The sequence below is a fragment of the Sceloporus occidentalis genome, unplaced genomic scaffold (genome assembly GCF_023333645.1).
Source record: "Sceloporus occidentalis isolate IW3139 unplaced genomic scaffold, rSceOcc1.0.p SCAF_4, whole genome shotgun sequence".
Lineage (NCBI taxonomy): Eukaryota > Metazoa > Chordata > Lepidosauria > Squamata > Phrynosomatidae > Sceloporus > Sceloporus occidentalis.
This window is the reverse complement of record NW_028316984.1, coordinates 89,684,102-89,702,019: the sequence shown is the minus strand read 5'-3', so window position 1 is coordinate 89,702,019 and position 17,918 is coordinate 89,684,102. Positions and strand designations below refer to the sequence as shown.

General features: G+C 41.3%; 1 protein-coding gene across 4 annotated transcripts in view; it reads right to left on the bottom strand.

Moving 5' to 3' along the window:
• LOC149314311 (solute carrier family 9 member C1-like) overlaps window positions 1-13,174 on the bottom strand; it is a 157,128-nt gene extending 143,954 nt beyond the window's left edge. For 3 of the 4 annotated variants that reach the window (XM_089520830.1, XM_089520833.1, XM_089520832.1), the window contains exons 1-4: window positions 12,829-13,173; window positions 11,498-11,598; window positions 3,285-3,410; window positions 1,367-1,532 (exon numbers count right to left, since the gene is read on the bottom strand). In XM_089520830.1, the coding sequence (XP_089376956.1) occupies window positions 1,367-1,532; window positions 3,285-3,410; window positions 11,498-11,598; window positions 12,829-13,015 (580 nt within the window). In that variant the 5' untranslated portion in view covers window positions 13,016-13,173. Of the gene's footprint in view, window positions 1-1,366; window positions 1,533-3,284; window positions 3,411-11,497; window positions 11,599-12,828 lie in introns of all 4 variants that reach the window. The other variant, XM_089520831.1, reaches the window with a different exon arrangement.
• Between the last annotated feature and the right edge of the window lie 4,744 nt (window positions 13,175-17,918).

Sequence of the window (17,918 nt, the reverse complement as noted above, 5' to 3'; positions counted from 1 at the left end):
GATGCATGGGTCGTAAGAATCCAGAAACTGCACCAAAGCTGCACTCTAGTGCTTAGGAATGGAGTGTGGCTTTGGCGCAACCTCCGGACTCTTAGGACTCATGCATCATTTAAATAGCATACCTCCAAAGAGACCCGAAGCAGCTTTATTTTGGCAGTCTGTAACAGGCCATAGTTTCCTTTCCCAGCAGCTGCAATAGTTTATTCACAGAGTTGGAAACATCAGTTAAATCCTGCAACCGCACAGTTGCTTGATTTGTATGAAATAACTGCTTAGCTGTAGAAGGTCTTTCCGTTCCACCACCCACCACCTTAGAATTGCCAATTCCAATATGGTAGCCTGAAGCAATGCTGCAAACCTTTCTCCTACTATTCACCTAAAGTTCCTGACCCTGAAAGCTCTGGTAATTCTGTTTTTTGTTTTTTACTTTTTACTGCAGTTTTATTTTTCTTTCCCTTTCTAACCTTATTTTCTTTTAAATGCTGTTTTTGTATAATATTTATTTACTTATTTATTTAGCTGTGACAGATAAGGCACAGTAAGCTCCTCTGCTTCATTTTCCCTTGTAGAAATAAATTTTGTTTTCAAATTGCTTTCCCAGATATTTTAGAGACTCACTGTGAAGTGGTCATTGACAGGACTGTTGTTATCTCATCCCTCAAGCTGCTGACCTGCAGTCAGGATAGACTCAGCCACTGTTTCTTGTGCAGGCTGCTTTTTTCCTTTTCTTGGGAAGCAAAACTGCTTTGCCTTTCTCTCATTTTTTGCTAATTTTCTCTTTTTTTGAACTCCCTCATCTAGGAACACTTGTCCAGCTGGCAAGACAGAATTTTAAAAAAACTGAGAGGGAAGAGAAGAGAATGAATGATGCAAACTGATAAAGGAGTCTTGCATTCTCAAGTGGCACATGAGGGAATAACCCATGAATAAGTGGATTGCTCATCCATGCCATCCTAATATTGAAAGGGTTCACATATCTTAAGCAAGCATAGTGCAACTGTGCTGATACATAAGGATAAGACATACCAGGTACTTGAAAGAACCCACTCAAGACAGCTAAATGGTTTTCAGTTCTGAAGTCACTCACTTACATTATATTTCACATTTGAAGAATCATTCTTATTGATATCCCCAAGCCAGTACTTCCAAAACTTTGAATATCAAATATTCCTGACTATTTGGCTTGCTAGCTAGGAATTCTGAACATCTGGGGAAACAAGCTTAAGACTTTCTGCTCTAAACATCTCTTAATCTGATTAAATTTAGAATTATCAGTTAAGAAATATCTGTAAGCATACAGATACTACCAATTTTATAGTATCCACTGCACTGCACTTTTAGAAAATCAGTGCAGACTCTTACTCACCAATGTTTCTGACAGAAGCCACAGAGAGGACAGGGTCTGTTGTACTAAGAATTATTCCAAACAACATGCTGTCATCCCAGGACCAGTTGTACTTATTAATTTTATAAGTTAACCATCCAAGGAAAGCACAGTTCATTAGAAATCCAGGAACTGCAAGAACTAACACCTTTAAAAAGAATTGACATATATGCTAGATCAGGTCAGAATCATATGATAAAATATAATTACATTAAATAAACATGAAAAATACTGAAAGTCTAACTGCATGATGATCTGAATGGCAAAGCATTTGATCAGCTTTATTAACTTTAAAAATTAAATGGCTTAGGTCCAGACTATCTGAAAGATCTATATCTGCATACAAACCTGCAAGAGTTCTAAGATAATTAGGAGAAGGCTTTCTCTCTGTCTTGCTACCATCAAAGTCTCATTTGGTGAGGACATGAGAGAAAGCCTAATGGTTTGTCCCTCTGGTATGCCCTTTCACAGGAGGCTAGACCAGTGATGGCAAACCTATGGCACGCGTGCCAGAGGTGGCACTCAGAGCCCTCTCTGTGGGCACACGCACCATTGTCCCAACAGACTTCACTTGAGTTTGTCATTAGAAATCCAGAGGAGCGTGGCACTTTGCAATAAATAAGTTGGGTTTGGGTTGCAGTTTGGGCACTCAGTCTCTAAAAGGTTCTCCACCACTGGGCTAGACTATTCCCCTCCATGCTTTGTTTTTACCAGCAGGCAAAGATGGTTTTGTTCAAGTAGGATTTTAACATACAGTGCTACCTCGGGTTACGAAATTAATTCATTCCGCGGCGCCGTTCGTAACCCGATACATTTCGCAACCCGAAAAGGCTTTCCGTTAGCGCTGGAAGCCTATAGCATTTGAATTTCGCGCCGAAATTATTTTCGTAACCCGAAAAATCTTTCGTAACCCGGAACAGTTTTTTCCAATCTAACTTTTTCGTACCCCGGAAATTTCGTAACGCGATCAATTCGTATCCCGGGGTACCACTGTACAATCTTTTCCAGGGAGGCTTTTATATGGGGTCTATGTTCTATTCATGTTTTTTTAACTCTTGTATTTTTAATATAATTTTATACTGTTTTAATTAGATCATTTTAATTGTTTTCACATTTTTATTATTAATTTTAACCAGTTTTATCTGTGAGCCACCTTGGGTCTAATTCTGGCAGAAAGGTGACTAAATAAATAAATATAAATTTTAAAGATTTCAACTCCCAAAACACTTTTAAAGCCCGTGGAGCTGAGTAAAGTCCTGAACACTCAATAACACAGGACTTTAAAAACTTGGCATTGTTTGCCTCCCACACTGGGCATAGGCTTTGTGCAAGATCAATCTATTGGTAAGTGAGAGGAGTTAATCTAGAACTAGACACTCTTCTTGGCTACTGGAAAATTATCCTTTTCACAGAAAAGCTCTGATCTCATCTCTGCTACTTCCTCTGTGTACCTTCTAAGGCAATTCTATTACCTAGGCTAAGGTGCTCCAGTGTATTTTGAAAATTGCTCATTTCTAGGCAACCTGTGCTATACAGACAGCAGCTTATATCTGATAGTATACAGCCAGAACCACAGATGAAAGTGGTTGCCCTATCATTAGAATAATGCCTCTCAGTCAATTCTGTTCCAGAATGGCTTTTTCTGTGAAGGCAGAAAAGATGCAAATCCTGAACACATGGCATAATACAAACCACCAGTTGGCACTGCAGAGCAATCAAGAGCAAAGAAGAGGCCTGTCCTTACCAGAAATGACCAGGAACATTGGAAGCAAGGGCATTTCAGTTATTTGCTGACAGACAAGCCAGTTGCTGACTTGTACACAACATGTAACTATGTCATTATCCCTATGTCTGAAGATACTAAACTTCAGAAAAAGAACCTGAAAGTGATACTTCTTACCTGCCAAAATGATTTTCGAAATATATAAAAATCCATCTCAAATGCAGCTGTAAATATTATTATTGGTGTAAACAAATGAAGAAAAAGTACCGGGTCTATATCTGCAATGTTCTTCACAAAGGGTATCTGATAATATAAAGAAAAAGAAAGTATTATTAGTTCAGAATGTCTCATATGATAAAACATTGCAGTATTGTTCCCAAAAGTGGTAGTTAAATTTCTCTATATAACACATAAAGAGAGGCAGACAGTACTGGATCCCTTGGTTGGACACACCACCAGGTGGAAGGCTGGATGTCTGAAACTTTATCCTTCTCAATGCCTTCTGATGGGACAATGTGAACATGATTTTGCAGAAGTAACTAAGATTAAATTTTTAAACATTTTAAAATAAGCAGTAATGAGGGAACTTCTCTTGAGCTCAGTCTGGGACCGTGGTTGACAATCTGAATGATTTTATTTTGTTTTTTAACCAGAAAATAACTTTCCCCCCAAAACTAGTTCTGAAACGATCCAAAAGACACAGATTTCATAAGTAACACAATGGGATCCAGATGCTCCCCACCACCACCAGCCCTCTCCTTGTAAGTCATGCATCTTGCTCTATTAAGCCTTTCTTTGCCTTCTACTGAAGATGATCATCCTGGAGACCTGAGTAGCCTCCATCTTCCTTCCATCCTCTCGCACCTTGAAACCAAGAGAATAGTATTTGAGGCAAAAGAGCCATGGGCAATGTGATTTTTAGGATGCATTCTAATTCTAACTGTATGTCCTAGAACTAATTGCTCCTGAGATGCTGTTATATGTCCAAAGGCCTCCTAGGTAAATGAAGCTGTGAGATATACTGTTTAAGGTACTTGTCATTCATACTATAGATTCAGGAAAATGACATTTCCCAAAATTCCTGGAATCTTGATATGAAAAAGAACAACAAAACACTTGTGTTCAAGAAGTCAAGGAGAGAAAAACTACTTCAGTTTAAATTCTGATCCCAAGAACTTCTGAGGAACATGCAGCTCAATTTGAACAGCAACATTATTAACAGCAAAAAGATTAGGACTCTATATATACAGGTTTTTAGTTATGGTATCCAATGAAATTACAAGTAGCTTCTTTCACTAAAAAACTTACATTGTCTGCCAGCCTGTTTCTGCAAATCTGGACAAAAATGTTATAAAGAAACATTATATCACTGTATGTTGTATTGACAGGGCTAACTCTTGACAGTTTGGCAGATATCAACTGTTACAGTAAAACTTAAATAAAGCCAGTAGAAGTAAGTTTTTAGGTTGTGGTAGATATGGAGATTTCAAGTTAAATGTACAGTCCTCCCTCCGTTCTCGTGATCTTAGGACTTGTGTCCTTCACCTATGCGCGAGGAGGAAACAATGGGGCACATGTCCAAGGAGCACACATACAGGCGCCCACAGGCACGTGGCTATATTCAAACCAATGGAGCTTGAATATAAACAAAACTCTGTTTTCGTGGAAGGATCCAGAATGAATCCCCCGCAAAAAGGAGGGGCAACTGTATAGGCATACCTCGGTTAGCAAATCCACTCATAAAGACTTCTCTTTCTATCACTTTTTTTATACAGGCCCAGTCCCCTTTCCTTCTTGTCCTCTGCCTAGCTGGAAGGTTTTTAGCAGCAGCAGCACTGGTAATAATGGTGGAGAGCTGAAGAAATATGACTTTCAAGGTTGGATTGCAGCAATGTTTGTAATAAAGATGGAGCTGGGGAATAACAGGTTGCATATCTTTAACTATAGTCTGAGTGGTCATCTGTTCAATCACTAGAAAGGATAATAATGCTAGGAAAGTTATCGAGTAGTAGAAAGAGAGGAAGACAGCATACCAGATGAATAGACTCAATCAGGGCAGTCTCCATCTCTAGTGACAGGGTGAAGAACAATCATGGATTAATGAAATAGAGTTGGAAAAGACCACAAGAGCCACCCAGTCCAACCCCCTGCTATCCAGGAACACAGAATCAAAGCATCCTCAACAGATGGCTATCCAACCTCTATTTAAAAACCTCCCAAGAAGGAGAATACACTGCAATCCAATGGAGTGTGTCCCACTGTTGAACAGCTCTGACTGAGATTTAGGTGGAATCTCTTTTCCTGCAGTGGAAATCCATTGCTCCAGGTCCTATTCTCGGGAGCAGCAGAAAACAATGTTGCTCCACCCTCAACATGACATTCCTTCAAATATTTAAACAGAGCTATCATATCACCTCTTAACCATCTTTTCTCCAGGCTAAACATACCCAGCTCCCTAAGTCTGTCCTTATAAAGCATGGTTTCCATACCCTTCATTTTGGTAGCCCTCCCCTGGACACACTCCATCTTTTCAACACGATTTTTTAATTGTGGTGCCCAGAACTGGACACAATATTCCAGGTGAGGCCTGACCAAAGCAGCGTAGAGTGGCACTATTACTTCCCTCAATCTATACAGTCACGCACTATCAGGATGCAAAATCACAGATCCAAGGCACAGAGCCATATAATTTTTTTAATGAGCTCCACCTGAAACACACTCACATCACATCTCCCATCCCTAACCACAGGCTGACTCAAAAAAAACACAGATTCTGTACACTAATATGACACAAAAATATACATCCAAACCACAGATTCTCATGGATCCATAGGATTTTTAAATGGGATCCACAAGAACCACAATCAAGTCATGTATCTCATCCCTAGACACAGGCTAAACAATAAAAACCATGGGTCCCTTATAACAGTACACCACCAAGATTCATAAACATGGCCCTAAGGCACAGATCCATAGACTTTCTATATGGAATCCATTTTAAATACTCTCAAATCATTTTTCTGATCCCTAGCCAAAGGCTGGACGATAAAAATCACGGATCCTGTACATTAACATGCCACCAGGGTGCAAAAACATGCATCCGAGACATGGGTCTTTCAAGATCCAAACCTCACAGACCACACCGAATTCATGACTTCTATCCCTAGCCACTGCCCAAATCACAAAAATCATGAATCTTGCATACCAGTGCACGACCGGGGTGTAAAAATGTAGATCAGAGCCATGGATCCTCCCAGATCCATAGGGTTTCTCCATTGGATTCGCCTGCATTCTCATGCAGTTATAGGATTTTTACTTGAGATCCACCTGAAACATATCCAAACAACACCTCTTATCTCTAGCCACAGAGTTAGCCACAAAAATCACAGCTCCTGTACATACATACACCACCACAGTGGAAAAACATGGGTCCCAGGAATAAACTCTCACAGATGTATAGGATTTCTATACTGAATCTTACTCAACCACACCCAAATTGTGTCTCCAATCTCCAGCCACAGACTGTACGACAAAAAGCATTGGCTCTAGTACACACTTGTGCCACTATGGACCAAAAACATGAATCCCAGGTATGGATCCATAGGACTTTTACTTGATATCCATTTGAACCACATCCAAACCATTTCTCCCATCCCCAACCACAGGGTCAGTCACAAAAATTGTGGATCTACTACCCCCATATGCCACCAGGCTGCAAAAATATGGATCTCAGGTACAAATCCTTGTGGATCTAAATGATTTCTTCAAAATGTGTACATTTTATGGGCAGATATTCTTTCAAAACTATTTGATCTATGTAACAGGTTTTAGTAGTGGTTTAGGATGGATCCTGTGTAAAAATGCTATGGAACCATGTCAGCTGACAACATGGATACATAGTTTTGTATTTTACTGATGTATGGGATCTGGCATTTTTTTAATGAATTAGTCTATGTCCAAAAAAAGATTCATGATTTAGATGAGGGTCAAGTGAAAACTATGTACAAATGATAAGGATCCAAAGGACCCATGTTTTTGCATTGTGGTCAAGTAGCCAGACATGGGATCTGTGAAGTTCATGCTTCAGCTTGTGTCTAGTGACGTATGCCATTATTCTGGTGTGATTTAAGGAAATCCCCCAACAAATGGTGAGGCTGATGTGGCCTGTGACTGGATATGGGAGACATGATTTGAATGTGTTTCAGGTGGGTCCCATATAAAAATATGGGTGAGGATCTATGCCTCAAATGTATGTTCTTGCAACCTGCCGATACAATGGTGTATGGGGTTCCTGATTTTGATGGTTTAGCCTGTCACTATGGATGGGAGACATAATTTGAGTGTGGTTCAAGGAGATCTTGGGGAAACCCTATAGATCTGTAGAATCCATGTGTCATATCCATGTTTTTGCACCTTGGTGGCACACTAGTGTAAGACATTTGTGATACTGGTGGTTGAATGTTTAACTAGAGATGGGAGGCATTATTTGGGTGTGGTTCAGGTGAATTCCACATAGAAATTACTGTATATGGATCCCCAAGTATCCATGCTTTTGAGGTACAGTGACACACGGGTAGACAAGATCCAGAATTTTTGTGTTCTAGCCTGCTCCTGGGCATGGAAGATAGGATAATAATAATAATAATAATAATAATAATAATAATAATAATATAGATTTATTTCTAGCCCACCCAATCACAAAGAATCCGGGCGGGTTACAACAATAAAATACAACAAATTACAAATAAAATACAACAAATTACAACAAATTTATTGAATAAAATCCAATATATATATCAAACAGCAAAATCTGATGTGCTATGGTGCACATAATACAGTTCTTGCTCCAGAACTAGTGAATGGCAGTTAACACACACCAACTCACATACCTCCATAAAACATAATAATAATTTTTAAAAGATTTGTGGCTGCAGAATTTCTTTAAAATGTGACTTCAGACAATACAAAATTTTCTCAGCTGATTCCTAAAATCTAATCCTAATCCCTTTCATTCTGGGATGGTAACACAGTCAAGTATGGGGTATATCTAAATGTTATTTTCAAACACACAGTCCTAGTCTTGCATCTGTCAAATTAAAATGAACACAGATGTTACAAAGCACATACAAAGGGGGAGGAGAAGATCAGACTTTAAGGAACTTTTATTTATTTTATAGTTCACTTGCCCCTTAGATGAGACCCAGAGCAGGTTACACCATAGGTTAAAATAATATAGCAAAAAAGTCTGAAATATAAAAATTAAAAAGGATTAATCACAATCCACTTTAAAGAAAATCTTTTTTAAAACAGGCAAAAGCAAGCATTAAGAACCAGCATACCCACTGCAGGATGCCAACCAGTTAAAAGCTCTGCCAGACCCAACATCATTGCATATTTTCCAACCCTGCTGGAACTCCTGAATTTAGCAATTTAACACTTCCCTTATAATAATTCCACTCCAAATAAGAATTTAGATTTCTGATTCCCAGCCAAAAGTGGTGGAATTGTTTACACTTTCCTCTCTCCAATTTTGCTCGCAGTTCTCCTGTGCAACCACAAAGCCCATGAGCTCCACACTTAAAATGGTTTCACTACTGCCCTGGTAATTTAAAAAGCAGATCATTTCAGGTACGGATGCCATCACGTCTTCCTTGCTTTGTTGTAATGACAGGTACAGGTCATTTGCAAGCGCTTATGTTCTTCTATTGTGATTAACATCTGGTCAAGAACTTGACTAGGAGTAATACAATACAAAACAAAACTCATTGGAGACAGTTAATGTGGGAGGCATCTGTCAACTAACTTGGCACAAATAGCTTCCCACTTTAAGAGCGCAAGACACAAATGCACGCTCAACCTCCCCTTTTAATTACAGCCTTGACAGTTTTTGTTTTCAGCAAATTGAGTGCTGTGCAGCACCAAGCCTGTGATTTTACATAAAAATGATCCAGGAGAGCTTTCTAGAAATGCAAGACAAGGAGGCATGTCTGGCCCTGTTGAAAGACAAAGACAATTTCCCTGTTTAGCTCAGCACCATATTGCTGCATTTAATCACTCAGACACCACTAGACAACGGGAAGAAGGGAAACCTCGAAGACAACAAATTTGGGGAAGTTAGTCTGCAGGGCAAGCACAGATTGGCTTGTTCTAGAACATAACACTACACAATTCTCCTCTATCAAACGGCCATCAGAACAACCATAATTAAAGCACGTGTTATTCACAAGGCCATGAGGGTTTCAATCATGCATGTCAACAGCTTTCCCAGACTTGGTAAAAGACAGTTGTTTCTCCCACAAAAAAAAGAAGAAAAAAAAGAAAAAGAAAAAAAAAGGTGGAACCTAATGATGAGGATGAGGGTGTGTTTCAGCTGGGTGTCATTCATAAATCATATGGATCCTCAAGGTTCCAATCCTCAAATATTTGTTTTGTACCCTAGTTGCTCATGGGTGAATGAAATCATGACTGTTATACTACACCCTGTGACCAGAGATGGGAGACATAATTTTAGTGTAATTCAGGTGGATCCAAAGTAAATATCACATGAATTTTTGTGCCTTGGTGAGGCTAAAATGCACCAAATATATTATTATAGAGGCCAAGGAAATCTCTAATATGAATGTGGTTTGAGTGGCATGTTTTGGACAAATCATATTAAAACAGGAGGATCCGTTTTTATTTTATATGATCTAAGTTTTACCTTTTCCATAAGCCACATCTATTTTAGAAACAAGGGATTTCCCACTAATGATAAATGTCCACTATATCATATTAGAAGCATCAGCATCACACAGATTTATATGTTCAGGAAAACCATGGGGCCAAAAAATGTTCTGCTAATCACCATTAATCCATAATCTCCATTTTATAAAGAATTACATCATACTAAATATTAATGCAAACCTCAAATACAGCAGGAAGACAAATGAGAACACAGAGATGATTCAAACATTAGAGAAACATTGCATTAGCCTCCCAACCTGAGGCCAGCCATCAGCACAGAACAATACACATGCAAATCACACCTGCATTCCCAGGCTCACACAGTATATATACACCCAACTTTTTCCAGGCAAGCATTTTCTGAAGATGCCAGCCACAGATGCTGGTGAAATGTCAGGAAGAAACTCTTCTAGAACATGGCCACATAGCCTGAAAAACCTACAAAAAAACATGGCTGCCAGCCATGAAAGCCTTTGACTTCACAAACATTAGAGACTTTGCAGGCTGATCCAAAAGGGCTCCAGTTCCCCCAAACTCCTCCATTGCTATTCCATCAATACTAACTAATGCTGGTTTTTACAGTTTACACTGCATCTCTGGAGGAGGAATAATGCCAGGTGCGACAGACTGGGTGAAAAAGTGGCCCAGCATTCCATTCACTTTGCCCACATGCTGCTGGAGGATAATGATCCATTACCATATCAAGTTCAGCCAACTTAAATGTGCCAAAATATGAGTGTGAAGAACTGATGTCTGGAAGGTAATGGGCCTCCCACCTACTCCACAATCATAGCAAATCCTTTACTCTTTAGGCTACTTTTTGGGGTGGTGAGTTCAAAACAGCTGGTTTTTTTAAAAAAAGAAATCTGGACAGTTCCCAAATGAGTAGCTTCACAGTGGTAAATGCTCATTGGATCTCTCCAAACACTTTTGTACAAAGCAGAATTCACCAGTCACAAATCTACTGAGTCCAGAGGATGAACTTGCAAGAACCCTACTGTGGCATAGTGGTTTGAGTTCTAGACTATGAGCCCTGGTGTTTCTGAAAAGTTCTAATTCTAGACTATAGAGCCCTGGCAGCACTGTGGTTCAATGCCTGTTCTGCAGCCACTCACTCACAAACCACAGGATTGTGAGTTCAATACCAGCCCATCCTTCCAAGGTCGCTAAAATGACTACCCAGTTTGTTGAGGGCAATCACCTTATACATAGTAAACCACTTAGGGAGTGCTTAAGTGCATTGATGAGTGGTACAGAAATGTACTTGCTATTGCTATGACTCTGGATGCCAGGGTTCAATTCCTCGCTCAGCCATGAAATCCATTGGGTGACCTTGAGCAAGTCACATTCTCTCAGCCTCCTCAGGGGAAGGCAATGGCAAACCTACTCTGAACAAATCTTGCCAAGAAAGTCCCATTACAGGGTTGCTTTAGGGTCACCACAAGTTGGAAAAGACTTGGAAGGCAAAGAACACAGACTACAGTACTACCCTTTGGAAGCAGGCAACATGGAAGCAAGATTTATAAAGGTGCCAGAGGCAAACACAGCGATCAAAGAAAGGATGGAACACCACCACTAACTACCATGCCTTCAACTGTACGTTCTGTTTGCATTATACAAAATATATTCCATAGTTTCCTTATTTCCTCACACTTTAAGAACCATACCTGGTATGAAAAATGGCCTACTATTCCAATCGTGAGTCCAATGAAAAATATAATCACAAGAATAGGAACTTTTGTTTCTCTCAAAACAGTTCGTAGCAGAGCTGGGAAGGGGAAGAAAAAGACATATTATCATTAATCGGTGCTCAGTATTATTCTTACATCATTTTAAAACAAGAATCTGAAGCTGCATCCACACTGCAGAAATAATCCATTTTGACACCACAGGGACATAGCTAAGGGGGGGGGGGGGTTCTTGGGGTCTGGACCCCCCCTTCCATTAGAAAAATGAATGGTGCATGCTGCTGCGCCACTGCACCCAAGCCCCATTATAATGGTGGCACTTAGTCTGGACCCCCCCTTCCTAAAATCCTGGCTACATCCCTGCACCACTTTAACAGCTATGGCTCACTGTTATGGAACTCTGGGAAGTGGGGTTTTATTCATTGTTGTTGTGTGCCTTCCAGTGGTTTCTGACTTATGGCAACCCTTAGGTGAACTTATCATAGGGTTTTCCTGGCATGGTTTTATTCAGAAGGGGGGAGGATTGCCATTGCTATTGTCCCTCTATATTTTGTAGGGTTAGGGGCACAAAACCCCCATGAATATGGAAAAACTGCAAATATCAAAACCATTGTTTTTACCTGAGAGGACACCTCTTTAGGAATCTCTAGGTCCTCCAGTGCAACTCTGTGGTCAACATCTGCCAGACATTGGCCACAGAATTGCACTGGAGGAGCTACAAAGACCTAGTAGAGTATTCCCTCTTGGAATCTCTAAGTCTTTCAGTGCAACCTTTAAAGTTGACCATAGAGTTGCACTGGAGGATCTAGATATTCCTATAGAGAGCATATTAATAAAAGCCATGAATAATCAAAGTTTCAACAGTCAAAGCCGCAAATATGAAGGGATGGGTAAGAGTGTGTGACTTGCCCAAGTTCATACTACCATTGTGATTTGGCGAGACCTTTAGCTATCTGTCAGAGCGAGCTCTGGGGCCACAACTACAGTTCCCAGGATTCCTTAGCCTTGAGCCAGGGCAGTTACAAAGCTGGTGTCTAAGGTCCAAAACACACTGCAGAAATGATCCAGTTTGAGAACGCGTTAAGTGCCCTGGCTCAGTACTAGGGAACTGGTTTATTGTGGCCCCAAAGCTCTCTCTGACAGAGTCTGACAAAACTACAGTTCCCAGAATCCCCTAGCATTGAGCTAGGGCTGTTAAAGCGGTCTCAAACTGGGTTATTTCTGCAGTGTGTTTGGACCAAACTGGATTATTATCGCCGCAGCGCGGATGCAGGCGAGGCTGGAAGCCCTCAGGGCCTCCTCCTCTTCACCTGCCACGGCGCAGCTGAGAAAAACCAGCAGCACGGTGACGGGCCGGTTCCTGCGGATGATGTGGAAGCCAGAGGTATCGGGCTGGTAGCCTTCTTCGGGCGGATAGCCCCGCACTGAAATGGGGTCGCCTCGAGGGGTGAAGCCCAAGGAGGGGAAGCTCAGGTTGCTGAAGGAGGAGCTGCTCATCGTGACTGGGTTTCCCCCCCCCCTTTCTCCCACAATTTAAGAAGAAGAAAGGGCGGAAAGGAGCGAGAATAAGCTCCGTACACGAAGCGTTGAGGCGACGCGGCCTCAACGCTTTTCAAACATATAGCCGTTAAAAAAGGCGGGAAAGAGAGGGTCGGGTTTAGCCGTTGGGCCGCTTCGGGCCCTTGGAACGTTCTCGCGCGCATGCGCGCGCGAACCTTCCAAGGGCCAGAAGCGGCATAACGGCTAAACCCGACCCTCTCTTTCCCGCCTTTTTTAACGGCTATCGCCAACGTTCGACGGCTTTCAAACTCCCCTCCCCTTTTTCCCCGCCTCTCTCTCTCTCTCTCTCTCTCACGCGCCGATTACGTCACTCGCTTTGAGTGGGCGTGTCACTTTTTAAATGGTGTCCACTTATTTATTATAATACCATACCAACTAATTCTAACAAACACACACACTGCGGAAACAATCCGTTTTGACTCAACGCTAGGGAAGCCTGGGAAATGTAGTTTGTGGTGGCACCAGAGCTCTCAGTGACACAGAGAAGGCTAAGTGTCTCACAGAACTGCAGTTCTCTAGAATTTCCTAACAGCATTGAGCCAGGGCAGTTAAAAAAAAAACCACACAGAGAGAGAGAGCTTTAAGTACAGTGTGCTCTTTAAGGGATTTTGGACTTCAACTCCCAGAATGCCACACTATGAACCAACGTGGCTGAGGCTTCTGGGAGCTGAAGTCCAAACTCTTAAAAGGCACAGTTCGCAGACCGCTGTTTTAGTAGCAACTTTGAGACTCACTGAAAGAAAGAAGTTGGCAGCATGAGCTTTTGTAAACTTCAGTCTACTCCCTCAGATGCATCTGAGAAAGTAGACTGAAGTTTAGGAAAGCTCATGCTGCCAACTTCTTTCACTGAGTCTCAAAGGTACTACGAGATCTTTCTACACAGTGATTCTACAGGGAGATCTCATAGCCCCTTTGAGGCTCACTGAAAGAAAGAAGTTGGCAGCATGAGCCTTCGTAGACTTCAACCTACTTCCTCAGGTGCATTTAGTCCCAAATCCTAAATGCCTCTGAGGAAGTAGACTGAAATCTGGGAAAGCTCATGCTGCCAACTTCTTTCTTCCAGTTAGTCTCAAAGATGCTACAAGACCTCTGATTCTACAGACTAACACAGCTATGTCTTTGAGGTCTCCAAATGGGCTATTTTCTTGCAGTGTGTTTTCGACCCAGGTGTGTGTCACAACTGCAAAGGACAGGAGAACAAGGCATGGCAAAATGTAGGGTGTTCTCAAGGGGAAATGGGGGACATGACCAAAGAAAAGCACAGAGAAATGTAAATGCACGCTTCTGAGTCAGGGTCAAAATGGAGGATGTTTTGGAATTTCTCCTGGATAGAAGGATGGAATGTAGGACCTGTCTGGGGAAAGGGGGACCTCTGGTGACCCTGAAGTGGGGTGTAGCCAGGGTGACCAGGTGTCCTCACTGAAATGAGGACAAGACACCACAAAATGTAGGACCTTTGAGAAGAATGTAGGCCATGACCAAATAAAAGCTAAAACCACTCAGAAATGTAAATGCATGCTTTTTAGCCATGCTCAAAATGGAGGAAATTTTGGAATTCCTCCCAGACATAAAGTCGAAATGTAGGGCATGTCCTGGAAAAGAAGGAGCTCTGGTAACCCTGGGTGGACCATAACCATGTTGGCAATAAGCACCATCGCATCTAAATCCACAATATACCATTATTCGGCCAACCCAAATGCACGATATACCTGATACAAGCTGTCAAAACTCCACTGGCTTCTTCATCAGGCATAAAAAAATCATAAAGGAGAAAAAAATGGTAAAATGATGATTGAATTCAAAGACATAGCAGTATTAGTCTGGAAAATCAGTATGCAAAGGGATCTTGTACAGGGTGATGTCCTTGCTGCAAAGGAGGACAAGGTGCTGCAAAATGTAGCCAAAACAAGAAAAATGGAGGGCATGACTAAAAGCGAAATACATTTAATATAAGTGTACATTCACCTTTCTTAGTCATATTCCAAATGGAGAAGGTTTAAATGTAAGGCCTGTGCTTCAAAAGGTGGACATCAGGTCACCTTAATCTTGTGGCATCTTTGAGATTAACTGGAATAAAAGTTGGTAGCATGAGTTTTCCTAGACTTGAGTCTACTTCCTCAGATGCATGTCTGAGAGAAGGAGATGTGATAAGGATGGGGGTTAGATAGTGTTGAAATGTGTGTAGTGTGACAGCAGGAAACCATTATCACATCTCCCTCTGTTTCTCACTTACTTTCCAACACTCAAAGGCCCGTTACAAACGGGCCTATAGTACGGACTGGGTCCGTATTAGGGTTAGAAAGGGGCGTCCCCTCCGGACGCCCCTAACCCTAATACGAACCAAATCCATACAAAATGGCAGCACCTGTTCCACACGGGGGGGCACCATGTTTACGTAGCAGACGCGCTGCATCCGCACGTCGCACAGCACATATGATGCTGCGAGTGCGCCATTGGCGCCTCGCAGCGTCATATCCATGCCATGGAAAGAAGTGCCATTTTGGGGCTTTTTTTTGCTCCACGAGGGAGCCGTGTGGTTTGGCTGCTGCAGCTCCCTCATGAAGCAACCGGCAGCAGCGCGAGACTGCCTCTTCTGGGCGGTCTGTAATGCGCCATAATTATCTATGCTCCTTGGCTTTATACAGCAGCCTCTCTCCTGCCTTTATCCCCCCCCCCCCCCCCCGTGACCATGGTTAAAACTGAACTTGTCACTTCATCTCCATACCCACAAAGTTTTGAATTTGAATTGACATTCTCACAAATGGCTTATATAGGTCTGTCTCTGGCTTCTCCATTCCAAATATGCATCTGGGGAAGTAGGCCCAAGTATACCAAAATGCTACCAACTTCTCTCTTTCAGTTAGCCTCAAAGGCACTAGTCTATAAGACCCCTTTGCATAAAATGACAAATTCAAAGACATAGCCATGTTAGTCTGTAGAATCAGAATGTAGAGAGATCTTGTAGCACCTTTGAGGCTGAAAGAAAGAAAGAAAGAAAGAAAGAAAGAAAGAAGTTCCACTCCACCAAATGCACCTGAGGAAGTAGACTGAAGTCTATGAAAGCTTATGCTGCCAATTTCTTTCTTTCAGTTAGACTCAAAAGTACTACAAGATCTCTCTATGTACTAAAATGACGATGTTAGTCACAAGCTTACATTTTCTCCAGGTGTTGTGTTGTTTTGTGGAGGGATATCTATGCAGGCAGGCCGGTCTCCTTCTGGCCATGTGACACTGGGAACAAAGCATGCCAAAGTTGAGGAGATAAAATCTGAATTTCATTAGCAATACAAAAAGGTAAGTTCTTCTATGTAGGATCCAAGATATTTTACCCTCACAAGATGCGGCAAAAAGTAGTACTTACTTGGTTTACAGCTTTCAGTAGCCCCCTGTAACTGTAGTCTAAAATATAACTTTTCCAAGTCCTGCTTAACAAGGGTGGTTGCCACCTTGCCCACTTGCTATGCTGATGTGTAGGAAACGTCGCTCAAACTTCCTAGGGTCCATCTACACTGTGCAAATAATGCAGTTTGTCACCACTTTCACTGCCACAGCTCTATGCTACAGATTCCTAGGATTTGTAGTTTTGTGAGGTGCCGCCAGCCCTCTTTGGCAGAGAATCCCAGGATTCCAAAGGATGGAGTTATAGTGGTGTCAAACTGTATTATTTTTAGTCATCCATCAACAAGATGTTTATGTGTATGCAAGATGTTTATGTTTATGTGTATGTTCTCCTGTCAAAAGCAAGATGGGAAGGAACTGAGACTAAGACTGCTCCATTTATATAAACCTTTGCCTTGAAGCCATAATAAATTCTTTGTGTCGGGTTGACAAAAGAGGAGTGCCATTGTTTGTCATTTGCCTGGAAGGCATAAAACTATCTGATCAGCGTTAGTTAGCTAGATATAAAAAGTTAGTTCTTTTTGATTGGATTGAAATTAATATTTTAATATCTTGATTAATGAGTGAAATCACTATATAAGCCAAGCGTAGCATATGATCCTCCTGATTTGGAGGTTGTTAGTATGTTTGCTTTCAGCAGCACTTTCGTCCCCTGTAAGGATAAGAGGCCACATTTAGGTCCTAACACAGACAAACAATGGTTTACAACTGGCAAAGGGGTTGGGCAAGGCTATATCTTATAACTCCATTTGTTTAACTTGTATGCTGAACATATAAGTAAAGCAGGATTAGACTTGGAGGAACAAGGCATGACAATTGGAAGAAAAAACAACAATTTAAGATATGAAGATGACACCATATTACTAGCAGAAAATAGTAACGACTTTGAAAGATTACTGAAAAAAGCGCAAAGGCAGGTTTACAGTTGAGCATTAAGAAAACAAAAATAATGGCCACAGATGATTTACATAACTTCGTATCAGATGGTGAACACGCTGAAATAGTTCATGATTTTTCATACCTTCACTCAATCATAAATCAGATTGGAGACTGTAGCCAAGAAATCGGAAGATGACTAGGACTTGGAAGGGCAGCTATGGAGGAACTAGACAAAATCCTGAAGTGTCAAGTTATACTGTATAAATGAATACTAACGTTAGGACTACATACTATCATATTTCCCATTTCTATGTAGGGTTGTGGAAGCAGGGCAGTAAAAAAAAAGCTGATAGGAAGAATATAAACTCATTTGAGATTGTAAATTGTGGGCTGGAGAAATAGAGTGTGGAAAGAGGAGGTTGGGGGGAAATCCATAAAATTCCACTTTGCTAGCTTTTGCTTCCATTTTATGCACAGCAGAACAAAGAGGTACAGGTTTAGATGGGCATGTTTTTTGGCACCAAACTTCCCTGTCCTCCCCACATAGGCTTTATTTATTCTT